Source organism: Zootoca vivipara, chromosome 2 (genome assembly GCF_963506605.1).
Source record: "Zootoca vivipara chromosome 2, rZooViv1.1, whole genome shotgun sequence".
Lineage (NCBI taxonomy): Eukaryota > Metazoa > Chordata > Lepidosauria > Squamata > Lacertidae > Zootoca > Zootoca vivipara.
The window spans coordinates 52861696-52878421 of record NC_083277.1 but is presented as its reverse complement, the minus strand read 5'-3'; the positions used below and the strand labels follow the sequence as shown (position 1 = coordinate 52878421).

The window sequence follows — 16726 nt, the reverse complement described above, 5'->3', positions numbered from 1 at the left end:
GGTGAGAGGATAGAGCTGGTGACTTTCCTTTTATAATTCTGAATCTTAATCCAGCTAAAAGGAGTGCAGGTATGTTGCAAAGAAATACCTATGTAATGTAAAATGTGTGTTGCACACTTTACTTAAAAGGTCCCACACTACACTAAGAATTTTTATGTCTCCACCAAGTGAGGCTTGTAATTTGTACAGTATATAAAACATTTCCCTTTCTAGCGTTTCGCTCTAATCTCCCGCTCCAAATGAGTGTCTCCCAAATACGCTTGTAAATTGCCTTTCGCAAGCAAATATGCCATTCCTAGGTGCCTCTGAAAATGACAGGTCTGCAGGCCCTGCATCTTTCAGATTAGTGGGAGTGCCCTCTTGCGCAACACATACACATTCTAGACGTCGCATAGCTGCCACGCACGTGGGGCATCTCCCGTTTCAGACCAATGTTTATTACTGCTGCTGCTACAGCCGCTAGTACAAATTTCTTCTCCTCGCTGTGGTAGGCTGATTTTGAAATCCTGAGCTCACGATTTGTATGACCCCTGTGCATCCTTTGGATTAATGGCAGGCTTAAAGCGGGCCTTATCCTTTACCCGCGAGGCCCGGAGCTGCCACTGGTCTCCCGCAGATGGGCTGCGGTCCCACTTGCGCCTCTATTGCTGCAATGCCACCTTTTACTAACCAAGAGGCTGCTCGTTCGTAAAGAGGAAGAACCGGCTCCTGAGTCCTAACAAACGCCAGCTTCCGGCTCGGGGGTGGTGCCCTGCCTTCCACACGTGCACTTGCCCCTCTGCGCTTCAAGGGCCGGCGGAAGCACAGCTCGAGGCGGGCCGGCAGCGGCGTTTAGCGCCGGCAGTGGTGACGGCGCGAAATCCTGCCCGAAACAAATATGGCGATCTCCGCCTCCTTACAACTTTGCCGTAAAATGCTAGGGCTCCGCCGCTGGTCCCGCTTCGCGCTAAAAGTGCGCGACGACTCCCTCGTTTCATTCGGAGGCGGCTTGTCCAATCGGCGGCCGCCAACTCTACTGTCCCGAAAGCCCGCCTGGCCAACCAGGAAAAGGAGCGTGGAGACTTGCAACGGAGTGTGCCAATGGCAGCCTCATACGTAGAAGGAAGAGGGGCAGGGCAGCCAATCGGGCTGCGGGTGGGCGGCGAGCGTGTCGTCAAGGTGCCGGCTGTGGAGGGGCTTTTTTTCAGTAGGAGCCGAGCTAGCGGCCGAGGCGGGTTGTGAGAAGTAGGATGCGGGCAGCTAACGGGCTCTGGGCGGCGCTGGCCTTGATCCTGCTCCCTGGGGAGAGCCTCGCTCTGCGGGAGGGAGATTGCGAAGGTGAGTCGCCGTCCCCGCGTGGATGGTCTGGGCAGCAACGGGCGCGGAGGGCGGAAGGGGGCCCCCAGGGCTTCGCTGAGGGAGGGAGGGAGCGCGTTGCTCGGGTGGCCAAGTGGCAACGGCGCCTCCCCTTCACGAAGACGGCCTCCCCTTGGGTTGGAAACTGGCTACGAGTCTTGCCTCAGCCGCGGCTTCCACGCTTCTTTCCCCGGCCCGGTGCCGCTTTCCTCTAAATGGGAGGGACGCTGGACCCCCACATCGCAAGGCTGCCATGGGGAAGGAGATGTCTTTGTAGAAGGCGAGCATCAGTGCGAGTGGCTGCGGGGGCTTTGCTTGCTCTGTCGCTGTGAAGCCCATTGAGAAGATGCAGCTGCCAAAGGGGTTTCCCCAGAAGCTGCTTATATGAGTAGGGATAGACCCACATGTCTGGGTGTAGCATTGAGGTCACCATTACTGCAGTGGAGGCTCAGGGTCCTGCTTCCATAACGAAGAAGTGGGGTTGATGCGAAGTGGGGTTGATCCGCTGTTGTTGCTGCTGCTAGCGAAGGACGGACACTTAAAAGGATTGTGCCAGGTTTTGGTCTGTATGCTCCTGCCCCTGAGTTGGGAGCTTCCAGGGAAGCCCCCCTCAACTTCCTTTTGCTGGGAACTGTACACTTGACACAAGTGTGTGGGTGGGGGCCTTTTCTGCTGTGGCACCCTAGCTCAGCTCTTTCCTTCTGAAATTCCTTTACTCCCACAGACTACTGGCATGCAGGCACTAGGTGGAAATCAGACTGGCTTTTCAGACTCTGGGCATTAGTGCTTTTTATGTTTGATATTTATGTGTTCCCCCTTTCCCCTTTGGATATGTGTTTTAAACAGGCTATGCTTTATTGTGACCTGCCCAGAAGTCCTAGGATGTGGGTTATAAGTTGCATAAACAAACTCTTACCTCATTCCTTTCTGTAATCATGACCTTCAGATTGATACTAAGTAGGATATGCTGTGAATTATATCTGCAGTGTGATATAGTCTCTATAATTGTAATGGCATGTATGGGTCCTCCCTTGTATGACTTGGTGAATGGTTACACCCACAGGCTGAAGGTCTCCTCCACAGTACTTATGTTCCTGGTTACACACTAATGCAGAAGACTCTGTTCCAGGATTTCTAACAGTTCAACCCTTAACTGAATGAGCAGCAGCTTGAGGAGCTGCTTTTTTAAAGTACTGTATATTTGTTTCATGACTTGACTGAAGCCAAAGTTTGTTTCTGGAACCAGTTTTCAATACAATGAATAATAGTGTTTTTAATCATGTGCAGAGTGCTGCTAATTCATGGCTGATAACACACAACCATTTTGTTGATCTTAACCTGTGATCTTAACAGACAGAATATGGCTCAGCCAAGGCAAAAACATCTTATAAGGAAGAGTTGGTACCCCAGTCCAGGTGCCTGACACCGCCCCCCCCCCCAAAAAAAACTCCATTAATTTTGGCATTGGCAGCACACCAGTGAGAATGCAAATTGCTCCTACCCCAGTCATTGGATTAAATACTGTATTTGATAAGCAGAGAAGTGATGACACTCCCCCCCTCAGCTGGTCTACATGAATCAGCTGGGGAGACAGGCTGTGTGCAAAAATGTGGCCATATCCAACACTGCCCAAAGATTAATGTGAAAAATGGTAGCTACCTCCTGTTGTAGCTAAGAACGGATTTGGACTGCCATGTTGTATGAAACATGCCCCTTGACAAGGTAGTCTGCTGTCATAAATATGCCCAATAGTTCATCTTCTACACTAGTGTGTTTGCTTTCGATCTGCTATACTTCATTCCTTTTGTGTAAGTTAAAAAGAAGAGAGGAGAATTTCATTTCAGCATTATATCTCCTTCACTTTACAGTGTGTGTTTCATTCTTGGGAAGATTCTACCAGAGCCTAAAGGAGAAGAATGTTGAGTTCACACCAAACAGTATTGAAAAAGAACTTTTAAAATCCTGTAAAGAAGCAAAAGGCAAAGAGAACCGCCTGGTAAGTAATTGTAACCGGGTTATTTATTTAAAACATTTTTACCACATTCTTCAGCTAAAAAGGCAGTTTGTGCAGCTAATTAAAACAAGAGTCCCTCTGCACAGGCTTAGTTTTTTTAAAAAAAATGCTAGGTGACAGTTGAAGGAGGGAATGTCTATTGGAGCTGGTCATGTTCTGGTCAAAACTGGAATAAAAAACATAACTTAAGACAAAGAGGAAATAGTGAATGCCTGGATTGTCTGGAGATACAATCAGTTCAAATTAGGCATAAAACAAACTTGCTTAATATGCTGGCAGAAATAAAAAGGGCTTCACTAAGCACTGAAGGTTTAGTGGGGAAGAGGCCTATCTGATCTCAGCCAGGAGGTTGTTCTATAGAGTTGGGCCCACAGTACTAAATGCACAGCTTCTTATAAGACACCTGTATTACGCTGACAAAGTATTGCCCTCAAGCAAACACCACTGAGATTCTTATAAGAAATTCTTACTTAATAAATTTAGAAAAGTGTGTCGCAGTCATCCAACTTAGATGTAAGTGGGGCATATGTAACAAGACCTGGACCTGTTTTTTGTTTTTGTTTTAAAAGAGTGCAGCTGCCACACAAGCCTGTGCAGAAGTCCTTCTCTAACAGTAGTCACCACCTGGGCACCTGAGAGCAATGCTCTTTCCAAGAGGCCTCCCAAACATGGACCTGGTTTTTCCAAGAGCTGATAGCCCTGGGGAAAATACATTCTATGCCTAGTCTCTGAAAACATTTGGTTATTATTTAACCAACAGCTTTTTCGTGTTGTCAGTTTTAATTTTAAAACGTCAACCTTGGTGTATATGCCAATATCCAGACCAAGGTGAGCACTTTGTTAGCGTAAGCACTTGCCTGATGGCACAATCTCCCCTCTTCCTCCATTGGACCCCAATGTGCTGTTCTGGGGATTCTCCCGATACACACACAGCCAATTGGGAGGAAAGGCTGGGGAAGACCTGTTGCACTAGCAAAAGTCTGTGTGGGTTTCCAGTAGCAGGACTGGCTAGTTTGAATCCGGTCCCTTCACTGGATTCATACATTCTTTGCTCATTTCAAATGCCAAGTCAGGACCTAACTAATTTCCATTCAAGGTCCACTTTAAACATAACTTTTATGTTGAGTCAGTAGCTCATTAAATCAACCCACAACAAAGTAGAAAATGGGTTGCACCGGAAACGAGCATACACACGAGGTAAAGCCAGGAGTGTGCAATTAACAGCAAGTAGCCTCAAGCCATGGAGTGTAATATGTCCGCTTGATGTCTTTGTTCTACCCAAGTAGTGGGGCTTGATACTGCTTGGGACTAGGTACAATTCCAGACAGTGTGAGGTGCATCCCCCCCTTGCTATTTATTGACAGACAGCAAGGTGTGTAATTGCTCGAGCTTATTCTCCAGTTACCACCAAGCTGCAGTGTGGGGAGGAAGAATATAGGAAGCTGCCTTATACCAAGTCAAATGATTGATCTGTCTAGCTCAGTATTGTTTACAGCAGCAGTAGGGAACGTCTACCCTGTGAGCCTAGTTAGACCTAGCAGGGGCCCTAATTTGGCCCCTGAGGGGTCCCCCCAAAAAACCATGCCCACTTGCCTCACATATGATATCATATGTGGCATTATCTGTGGGACATGTAAAGATAGTAGCTGCAAAGGAACATTTGGAAGCTTAAAGTACACCTGGTTGATCCTTGTTGACCACTGTCATGGGGGATTGGCTGCACTAGGAAGTTCCCAACAGAAATTCCCTAATGCAATCTCCTTCCAAAAAAAGAGCTCTTGGCACCAATAACCAATCGGTGCTGACAGCCATAAAAGGGACTTGGCAAACCCCTTTGCTGGCATCAGGTAATGGACTGGTAGGTGGCCCAGCTGTCCAAGCTGACCTTTGGAGAGAAAGGGACCCAGGCAGATCCACTCCAAGTCTACATTGACTGGTAATGGCAGTTCAGGGTTTCGCACAAAGAGCATTTCCAGCCCTACCTGGAGACAACAAAGATTGAAACTTAAATCATCTATGTACAGAGCAGATGATCACCTTTCCCATGGAGCAGGGGTGGGGAACCATTTGGCCCTGGCGGGCCAGATCTTTATCTCCCCCAGCCCAGCCCCATAGGCCAATTTTTATAGGTGGGCAGGACCATGACAGAAGCAGAGATGAGCTGGGTTAGAATGGTTGGGGTTCTGAGGCCAAATAAACTTCTTGTGTGAATTGTAAGGACAGGAAACCTAGATGTGTCTATGATGCCTGCTCTCACAAATATATCCTTTTTAGATTAAAAAATAGTCTGGAAAGGCCATAATCAAAGACCCATAATCAAATAATATTGATCCGTTAGGATAGTGTGCAGCTTCTAAGACAAAGTTAAATCTCTCCAAGTCAAGATTGGGGAGCCTGTGGACCTCCAGACGTTGTTGGACTACAACTCCCATTGGTACCAACCACTATGGTCACTAATGATGGGAGATGTAGTCCAGAACATTCATAGGACCACATGTTCCCATTCCAGATCTAGGTGATAGAAAGGCTCTGATATATGATCTTGCATATTTCCTGTAAAGAAAAAGCAGCAACTCCTTTGAGCACTAAAAGTTCCTAATTAAGATAACAGCCAGCACTTTCCTGTGTAAAACCAATTCTTCTGAAAAGGTTCAACCAAGAAGAAATTATCTTAAAATCATTGCCTGACCTCTCATTTTCTATTCATTCCCTTCTAGTGCTATTACATTGGAGCAACCAGTGATGCAGCCACTAAAATAACTAATGAGGTGTCAAAACCCCTAAGTAATCACATCCCTGTTGACAAGGTTTGCGAGAAACTGAAGAAGAAAGATAGTCAGATCTGTGACCTGAAATATGGTGAGTATAAGCAGATTACCAGTAATCATTACTTTGGTCCTTGATATCTTATGTAGAGAGAGCAAGAGTGCTAAAGTTACTGGCTGCGTTGTGGTAGAGAGGAAATGACTTGTGCTGTCATCTTGAGTTAGCCTGGCAGTATGCCCCATTGGAGAAAGTGCAACTTCCAAGTAAAAGACAAGATCTTACGCATATCAGTTAAGATAAAACTTTTTCTCCATTCACCCCACCCCCAGTCATACAAAGATAAGCAACATGGTAATAGAATGAATTTAGTACCAAAGAGCTGCATTGAAACAGTGAAGACCCAACACCGTTCCTAGGACAATATGATACAAATATAGCTGTGAACTATTGGCTGGCTATGAATATTGCTGAGAACATGGAGGTCGTAGAGCAGAAATGGAGGACCTGTGGCCCTCCAAATGTTGGACATCAACTTCTGTCATTCCTGACCATTGGCCATATTGGAACTGATGGAGTCCAACAACATCTGGAAGGCCACAGGTTTCCGCCTTGCTATAGAGGATCATAATCTAGCTATTGGGTTTTTCATAGACAGTCGTTTTATGCTGAGGATGCTGAACTGTGACAATGGACTGATCAGATTTCAGACAAAAGGTTGAGCTAAGTTGCATATAACAGACAAATTATGAACTGTCAGCTCATTTTAGCAAGCCACAGTTGCTAATATATTCCAGCCAGGCACCATATGTTTTGTCACAAACCTGGGAATTGGAGTACATATTTGAAGGATAATCTGCACGTGGCTGTTTTGTTCAATTGGGGGTGTTCGCTTGCTGCCTAGGGATCTGAGAGATGAAGGGCAGCACACTCTTGCTTCTGACATCAGCCACTAAGCCAAGGGCCACTAGGAGGCCACTTCCCTTGCCTGCGGGAAGAACTTCAATGCAAGATACCTTAGTGATTGCTTGACCTCTAATATTCCAGCTCCATCATTGAGTTCATCTGCAATAGAATGCTCAGGGTACAGCCTGTTAACTGCATTCTGTTCTCGACTCCTACTGTACATTCCTGTTTCTTATCTTCCCCAGGTATAGATATTATCTGTGAAAACTTGTGCTCTTAATGAAAGTAGTCTCTAGGAGGTGCTATGACTTGTACTATTTCAGTTATGTTTTGTGTCTAAGGCTACATTCCTATGATACTTGAACTGGGAACAAGTCCTGGAATCTCTGAATTGTGGTCAGCTAAACTTGTGTGGACTCACAATGCTTCATACAGTAATATGCTCTTCTCTTTATCAGATAAACAAATTGACTTGAGCACTGTGGACCTGAAGAAACTGAAAGTCAAAGAATTGAAGAAGATTCTAGATGACTGGGGTGAAACATGCAAAGGCTGTGCAGAAAAGTCAGATTACATTCGGAAAATCAATGAACTGATGCCTCTGTATGCACCCAAAGCAGCCAGTTCACGGACAGACCTCTGACCACCATAGTGGCCTCTAGATCATTAGCAAATCACACACAAACTATGTTAATCTTTCTATTTTCTTTTCTGGAAAGCTGTTTTTGTAACTTATTTAACTGGGTTTCAAGTGTCAAAGTGAGCGGTTCTTTCAATGCTGGTTCAACTGCCTCGTCGTGTCTCAAGTTTTTATTTCTTTTGTCTCCAATTTATGTTTAAGACATCGACGTATGTATGGGATTTTTGAAATAAAAGTTAAGAAAGCCAGTCTTGTCAGTTGCATTAATAGGATTTGTATGGGTTTTATGCAAATCTGGCTGATGCCAACACAGATCCTTACTTCGTACTTGGTGCTTTGAGATTTAGGACTCTTCTACACTTCCATTTGCTCTGCCCCTTTCCCCTGGGGAAACCTGCTTTTTACCAATGAATCGGAACAAACAGCAATCAGGTTTTCCACAGATTGCGTTTGTTCTGATTCAGCAGGTTTTTCCAGAGAAAGCTATTGGGGAAACAAGTAATTGCTTGGACCTGTGCTTTCTAGGCACAAGACAAGTGGAAAATTTCTTGGACCCATGCTTTTAGGAGTAGGATGAGTGAGTGTGGGTGAGCCCTAATAATCGCTGTGTTTTGATAAAATGCTTATCTATGGGCTAGTGTGGCTTCTGAGATACCTGTTCTCCTGACTAAGGCCTTGTAAAATCTCTGCATTTTGCTACTTCACATCCAGGTGAACATGTGTGCTATATTTGGTATTTGGATTATTGCATGGTCTTAAAAGTATTTGAGTGCCAGTTGGTGCTACCTGAAGTTGTTAAAAAAAACAGTACAGTTCCTTGCTTTCAGAAATTTAAGCCCCTGATCCTGTACAATCAGTCTGGGTGCTGTTTTTCTACAGCTCTGAGGTAAACTGGCACCATCTATGCAATACAACTTTCTTGTATTCTGATTCTTTATTTACAGTTGTCAATACAGTACTGAATACAATCCTGACTTCAGCTACATCTATGTAAGGCAGCTGAGTCCAGAATATGTAGCTTCTTTGTATCCATGGAAAATAATAATAATAATAATAATAATAATAATAATAATAATAATAATAATAATAATGGGTAGGGGTTGATTTCGGGTTCTCTCATGCTCTTGGAAAGCTTTTTGGCAACTTCAGTTCATAAGTAAAAGAAGCAGTTAATATATACTAATGTAATACAAGGGTGTGTTGTACCAGGTCATTTATGGAAACAACTTTAAATGACCACCCACACTAAATGCATCTGTGAGCTAAACCCTTCATATATGGGTGGCTGCTACCAAAATCTCAATTCTCACCAAAGGTTGACTTAAAAACAGCATCATAGAGAAAAATCTATTGCTCTTGAGAAAAATTACATGTTTTAAACAACATGAACTTTAGGGCAGTTACTGTTGACAGATTACCCACCTGCATAACCTCCCCCACCCCCCAGAAAACTGTTTTTGAAAAGTACAGCATACAGTATATTTAAACTTCTGTTACAGCACAATCTCATGCACTTTTACTGTTATATGTGCTACATGTCTGGTCTCTGCTAGGACAAAATAACTGGACAGCATGGTTCTACTGAATGGGCCTGCATTATTATTATTTTAGTACTGTATATATTTTTAATCAAGGTAATACAAGGTAATACAAAAAGGATTTTGACTTTTTAAAGCTTACGCTTGGCTATATCCAGTGTTTGAAACTCCCATTGTTCTAGGTGCATTTTGTGACAATGAATTTCATTAGTGTGAGCAGTTTCTGAGCTCGGTGCAGTACTGTGCCTAAGATTTCAGATTAAAACTGCAGAGTGGAAGGAAAGAAGGACCTTTTTCTGCCTCCCCACTTCCAGCTACTCTGAAGACTGGAGAAGAGACCCTTTAAAGAATATTAGGAGAGTGGGCAGGAGAAGGACTAGACCATGTGAAAAATGAACATAATATTTTAGCTGCAGTTCTTTTTCAGCTTTGTATTCTTGTTATTTAAAAAGTGCGCCTAGACATTCCATTGCTACACCCATAACTTAGGTTTAAGGTGCCATTTAGCTTCTGGTTCTCATATCTCAGTTTCTAACACTGAATAGATGCAGACACGTGGCTCCTTTACGTAATTAACAAGCTTTATCCTTCCAGTAGCACCTTAGAGATGAACTAAGTTTGTCTAAAGCATAGCTGCCAAGTTTTCCCTTTTCTCGCGAGGAAGCCTATTCAGCATAAGGGAAAATCCCTGTAAAAAAGGGATAACTTGGCAGCTATGGTCTAAAGTGCTACTGGAGGGCGGGGGATTATTTTGTTTCGACTACGCCAGACCAACACGGCTACCTTCCTGTAACTAAAGCTTTATCCTGTGCAGTTGTAGGCAAAACAGTCAGCATCTTTTCTACTTTCTGCATACGGAACGTGGATATTAACTACCGTTGCAGCAATATAAGTTTCCTTGTTTTTGCAGCTTCTGCCAGCACATTTTATTTTAACGGCATGTAATGCAAGTGCTACCGGTATTTGTAAATGCACGTTTGCCCTTGAAAGCTCAGGGACCAATAGTTATGCAGGTGTGCGCGATCGCCGGTTGCTCCCTTCCTCCGTCTAACAGCCGCTCGTCGGAGGCGGCGCGCTTTGGCCGAGAGAGGGAAAGTGACATCCGCTTTATTTCTACTTAAAGAAAAGGGAGAGGAGCAGAGGAAGGGGGAAAGCGCTGGCAACGCGCCGCCCAAGCGCTCGCCTTCCTGCTCTCACTTGCTATGCACTTTCTACTCCTCCCTCAGGCTTGAGCAGCAGGTAAGTCACGTGGAGGCGGGAAAGGCGGCAGCGCCCGGCCATGAACACGGACGGGCTTTGCTCCTCGCCTCCCCGTCCTCTGCCGGCCGCCGGGCGGGCGCGAGCAGGAGGGGCTTTTGGGCGGCAGCCGCGGCGTCCAGCCGGAGCCATTACGGACGCGGCCCGTCGCTCGGCTGGCTCGGGGCGGGGTCGCGGGCTGATGACGTCGTCGGCGCGCACGGCGCGGCAACTGGGCAGAGCCGCCTTCGCTCGTTCCCTTTTGTCCAAGATGGCAGCTGCCGCCAGAGGCGCCTCCTGAATCGCGGGCCCCGGAGCCATGAAGCGGGCGAGCGAGCGGGATTCCAGCCCGGCGGGGTCCGGGGGGACGCGGGGCGCCTCCTCGGCCAAGAGGCCCCGCGAGCGGGAGCGCGAGAGCGGCGGCGCCAGCGGCGGAAGCAGCAGCCGGCGGGGCCCGCACCGGAGCTCGGGCGCCTCCTCCTCGTCGTCGTCCGCCTCCGCCTCCGCCTCATCGCGCAGCGGCCGGGACAAGGCGGCGGCGGGAGGCTCCAGCTCGCGCAGCCACCGCGGGGAAGAACGGCCCGGAGGCGACTCCAATCACCGCGGCGCCGCCTCGTCCAGCGCTAGGAGCAGCAGCAGCAGCAGCCAAGCCGCCTCCGCCGCGGCACCGCCGCCCCCGTCCTCCTCCTCGTCGTCGTCTTCTTCGCGGGCGCTGGGGGCCGCCAAGGCCAAAGTGCCTCTGGCCGCCGTGGTCGCCCCATCTTTGCTGCTGGGCGGGCCTTCGGCGGTGGCCGCGCCGTCACTGCTTTTGGCGCCGGGGCTCGGACTGACGGCCGGGGTGGGGCTGGCCGGGGATCCCCCCGGCTCCAGCGAGTACAAGACCCTGTTGGTGAGCGGCCTGGGCCCGGCCCTCCCGGACCAGCTTCTGGAGGATGGGCTGTTCCGCCAGTTCCAGAGGTTCGCTAGCGGCGGCGCCAGTGACATTAGCGTCAAGCTCTCCCATACCCCCGAGCTCGGCCGCGTTGCCTATGTCAACTTCAGGCACCCGGCGGACGCCCGAGATGCTCGAAGGCATGCCAGAGCCCGACAGCTTCTCCTCTACGATCGCCCCCTCAAGGTGGAGCCTGTGTACCTGCGAGGGGGCAGACGAAGCCGCACGCCCCCACCTACCCCGTCCCCTGAACCCATGGCTTTCCTGCCCCCAATCCATGGTGTTTATCCTTATAAACAGAGATCACTTTCTCCTGTTGCCACCCCTTTGCTGAGAGAGCCCAGACCACGACATGCTGCCGCTGCAGCCTTTGCCTTGGAAGCTGTTGCCTTGGGTCTCTCTCGGGAGCGGGAGAGAGTGCTGGATTACTATGGACTGTACGACGAGCGCGGCCGTCCCTATGGCTATCCCATAGTGGCTGAAGAGGATCTTAAGCCAGAGGATGATCAAAGAGCGACTCGTAATCTCTTTATTGGCAATCTGGACCACAGCGTCTCTGAGGTAGAACTGAGGCGTGCTTTTGAAAAATATGGCATCATTGAGGAAGTGGTGATCAAGCGCCCTGCAAGGGGCCAAGGTGGAGCCTATGCCTTTCTAAAGTTCCAGAATCTGGACATGGCACATCGAGCCAAGGTTGCCATGTCTGGCCGGGTTGTTGGCAGGAACCCTATCAAAATTGGGTATGGGAAAGCCAACCCCACAACCCGACTTTGGGTGGGTGGTCTTGGTCCAAGTACTTCCCTAGCTGCCCTTGCTAGGGAATTTGATCGCTTTGGAAGCATTAGAACTATTGACTATGTGAAAGGGGACAGTTTTGCCTACATTCAATATGAAAGTTTAGACGCTGCCCAGGCTGCCTGTGCACAAATGAGGGGCTTCCCTTTGGGTGGGCCAGACAGGAGACTTCGAGTGGATTTTGCCAAAGCTGAGGAGGCACGCTACCCTCAGCAGTATCAACCTGCACCACTGCCTGTACCCTATGAATTGCTACCTGAAGGCTACAGCAGGCACAGGAGTCTAGAGCAAGACTTAAGGGTGAGAGACAGGACTCCTCCTCATCTCCTCTACTCAGACCGGGAAAGGGGCTTTTTAGAGGCTGATTGGACCAGCCCTGTCAAAAATGCAGAGCGCAGAAATAATTTGGAGACCTACAGTCAGTCCGCACGCAGCCGAAGTGGAGAACGCTGGGGCAGCGATAGTGACCGAAGCGTGCTCAAACCATGGGAGGAAAGGCGTAAACGCCGTAGCCTTTCCAGTGACCGAGGTAGAACTGCCCATTCGCCATATGAGGACAGAGGCAGAACAAAACCTGGTGGGCCAGCTTTAGATCGCAGCCCAGAGAGGGCTCGGAAGGAGAACCACACCACAGAGTCTGCCACGGAGAAAGAGCAGAATAACTCCCTGCAGAACAACCGCCATGCATCAGAGGAGAAGCCTCACCGTGAAACATCTGATCTTCAGCCTAAGAAAAGGGACAGCGAACGCAATCATCGAACTGCTGAGGCTGAATCAAAGACTCATGAAGAGTCCAAATCTGAAACAAAGAAATTAAAAAGCTTATCAGATTATGCCCACACGCTGCAGCTTGCCTGGAATGGGCTACTTGTCCTGAAAAACAGCTGCTTCCCTACATCTATGCACATCCTTGAAGGCGACTTGGGGGTTATCAATGGGCTTCTGAAAGACCACTTGTCTGGTGGAAAGCTCACGCAGCTCAAGATTGCCCAGAGACTTCGGCTTGACCAGCCCAAGCTGGATGAAGTAACTCGACGTATCAAGCAAGGAAGCCCTAATGGCTATGCTGTGCTGCTGGCTACCCAGACTGCTCAAGGAGCAAGCACTGAAGGGGCCGTCCCTGTGGTAGAGCCTGGCTTGCAAAGACGGCTTCTCAGGAATCTGGTCTCTTACTTGAAACAAAAACAGGCTGCTGGGGTGATCAGCCTTCCTGTGGGAGGGGCGAAGGGTAAAGACAGCACAGGCATGCTTTATGCTTTCCCTCCTTGTGAATTCTCTCAGCAGTACCTCCAGTCCGCACTAAGAACATTGGGAAAGTTAGAAGAAGAGCATATGGTGATAGTGATAGTCAAAGACACTGCCTAGTATTTACTCTCTGTCTCCTCTCTTTCCTCCCTCTTTGCTGATTCCATATTTCTTTGTATCTCACACAGCCTGGTTGCTTTTAAGGCCAATTTCTTTGAGCGAGGCTCCAAAAGTCCTCCAAAAAAATTCTACAATTTAATTAGTTTCTAATTTTAATACCATTTTAATCCCATTTTGTTTTAATATGTGGCACTGTCTGCTGTGTTCTTATTTTTTAAATGTATGAAAAGTTGTCAGTAAAGCCTTGTTCACTGATGGATTTTTAACTTTGTGCAGTGTCCTGGTTTCTGTAGTCTGCCAATGGCTGGTTCCAATAGATAAAGCAAATAACGTACTTCAGACAGTTCTTCCTTTTAATGCTGTTCAACACTATTATACCAGGTTTGTGCTATTTTGATTTCTTTGATAGTTGAAGTCTGCTTGCTTCTTCTCTAGGTAGTTAATGCCAGAATTTTTCAAAAAGGTGGAAAAGGTAATGGTATCCATTATTGGACCAACCTTTTCTTGGTGGATGAGAGCTTTTGAGACGATTGTAGCCAAAGAACAGCTCTGTGAAGCTAAAAAGTTTTAGCAGTCCTCAACTCTTGGTGCAATAAAACATAGACTGCACCATGGGTGCGCCCCCCCAACTCCTCTGTTAATTGTGTTTCCTGTTGGATTGATTATATTGTAGATTCAAAGCTACGCTTAGATTTTCTGTTCAGTACTATTGGCTACTCAGGAAGACAAATAACCAGGCAGCTGAGTAGGATCTGATAACAAAATCTAAATGATTATGTTCATCAGCTCCAGTGGCAAAAATAAACGATAAAAACTTGACCAAGTTGCCTGCTTATAGTGTGTGTCCTACATTGCAGTTATATACAGTTCTGCTTGTTATATACAGTAGGTTAGGCAGGTGGATGCACTGCTTTTTAGGACAAGGTGGGCAAATTCTGTCTGACCTATTATTTGGGCACTCATCTTCTGGCATCGCCCTGGGATTAATTAGCAAAGAGTATGAGGAGGTCCCCCTATGAGGCCCACCTCCCTAGATAGCATTTCTTTTGGTCATAACCATTTTGGTACAGAAAATGGCACTCAGGGATGGAGAACCTGTGGCCCTCCAGATGTTGAACTGCAGCTCCCCTCGTCCTTAACCGCTGACCATGGTGGCTGGGGCTGATGAGCGTTGGAGAGCCACCAGTTCCCCAGCCCTGACATACCAGGTGATGTGTAGCAAATACACAAAACACTTTCTCACATGAGCAGATCATTGCAGTTAGCAGTGTGTCCACACACATGCAGCAGGCTAGAGTTGTCACAGGGGATGTACATAGGAAAGCTGTTTTATGTGAAGTGATCCTCGGGTAAAAAGGAGAAAGCATGAACTGTAAGAGATAGTCTAAGGAGGCGTGCGTGTATGCTGCAGTAGGAATTTATGCCACATTCTGCACCAGGGTATGCCCACTTGTGTCTAAAATATGCAATTAATAAATAGATGTATGCACACTCACTTAGCTTGCATAATTCTCTTTCCGAGAGCTTGCTTTTCAAGGAATGTGGAATGTTTTGAAATAATGGACAGGGAGGATGATAGAAAGGTTTGAAGACAAGTAAGCTTGATAAGGTTACAGTGTAGCATCCCATATAGCGTAGTATCCCATTCTGGAAGTGTACGGGGTGCTGATTCTCTTAACTGCTATGACCCTATACACAGCCCCCATCCGTGGTTGCAACACTGTTCAGACCAAGGTCATAAATCCTGAGACTTTGCCATTCTCTGCTTCTCTAGCCTCCAACTATTACCAGTTATCTTGTGCAGTGAAATTACAGAAGCAGAGACAACACTAATGATTAGCAAATTATTATTTCTAAGCCAGCCATGTGATGTTTAAAACATTTTTTAGGATGTATATTAAAGCATCCAAGAGAGGTAAGTTGTCAACAAATACAATTTTTAAATTTTGCCTCTGAAAGGTTACCTGCAAGAAATACCAGCTTGTGATTTAGAGGTTGGTCTCGTGTGAACTTCCACCCTATCTCATTTGTTAGTATTAGTTCTTTATTATTTTTAACCACATCGTGAGTTGTTAAAATACAATTTTCCAGTAGTCTCACTAACCAAGTGACTAACATGATTAGAGCCCTCTCTTGCACAGCAAACGATGCTAGTAAATGTTGTTGAACGGTAGCCTTCTGTCCACTCTACTGTAAAAAGGGAACACCCGGGTGTACTGAGCAGGATAAGTCCCATTTATGTATGCAATTTTTGTCTGCTATTGGTTAAAAATCACAAGGGGTCCAGAAAATAGTTCTGAACAGCTCTAAGATAGATGTAGGCGAACCTCTGGCTCTTGAGATGTTGCTAGACCACAACTCACCAGCCCCAGCCAGCCTGGCTAATGGCTAGTCATCCTTCAGCAACTTTCAGAAGGCCAAAGTTCTCCATATCCGCTCCAAAATGTTTAAATAGATGGATTTTGTTTGTGTGCTTCTAAATATCTCTTCAGAAAATAGTCAACGTGTGATACAGTAAAATCAAGGTGTGTGTGTGTAGGCAAAAACATTTATCAACTTTTTCTAGATTCTGAAGAATATTCACTTCACAAATGCTATTTGCAAAAGTTAACTTCGTAATACAGTCATACCTCATGTTACGTCCGCTGCAGGTTATGTCATTTCGGGTTGTGCTCCGCGCTGAACCCGGAGGTACCGGAATGGGTTACTTCCGGGTTCGGCACGCACGCATGCGCAGAAGTGCTAAATCACGCTTTGCGCCTGCGCAGAAGTGCCGAATTACAACCCGCGCATGCACAGACGCGGGTTGCAAAAGCTGCAGGTTGCGAACGTGCATCCCGCACAGATCACATTCGCAACCCGAGCGTCCACTGTATATTTTTGTTTCTAAACTAAAATAAACAAAAAAACATTTTAACCAGGTGGTAGGAAGAAACAGAAAAATATGGGACCCTTGTTCTGATACAAGCAAATGGAAGTCTAAATGCAGACTCGCTAGTCCCATGAAACACACACATAGCCATAGGAAAGTAGTGGTGAGGGTATGATTCCGTTGCAGTTTTATCAAGCACTGACCTAAGACCATTGCAAACATTACTTCAACCTTTACCACCACCTATGTGGTCTAAATTTTATTTCTAAGGCCCACAATGCAGTAAGTCTATCTGCTCAGTTATAAATGGAGTGGAGCCACAGGAAGAAAG

The 16726-nt window shown here is 46.9% G+C and overlaps 2 protein-coding genes across 2 annotated transcripts; both read left to right on the top strand.

Moving 5' to 3' along the window:
- Positions 1–1172: 1172 nt before the first annotated feature.
- Positions 1173–7906, top strand: MANF (mesencephalic astrocyte derived neurotrophic factor). Its single transcript, XM_035106068.2, has 4 exons — positions 1173–1317; positions 3204–3331; positions 6067–6208; positions 7477–7906. The coding sequence occupies exons 1-4, from the start codon at positions 1230–1232 to the stop codon at positions 7659–7661; spliced, it is 543 nt and encodes a 180-aa protein (XP_034961959.1). The 5' UTR covers positions 1173–1229; the 3' UTR covers positions 7662–7906.
- Positions 7907–10697: 2791 nt separating this feature from the next.
- Positions 10698–13789, top strand: RBM15B (RNA binding motif protein 15B). Its single transcript, XM_035104975.2, has one exon. The coding sequence runs from the start codon at positions 10752–10754 to the stop codon at positions 13521–13523; it is 2772 nt and encodes a 923-aa protein (XP_034960866.1). The 5' UTR covers positions 10698–10751; the 3' UTR covers positions 13524–13789.
- The last annotated feature ends 2937 nt before the right edge of the window (positions 13790–16726 follow it).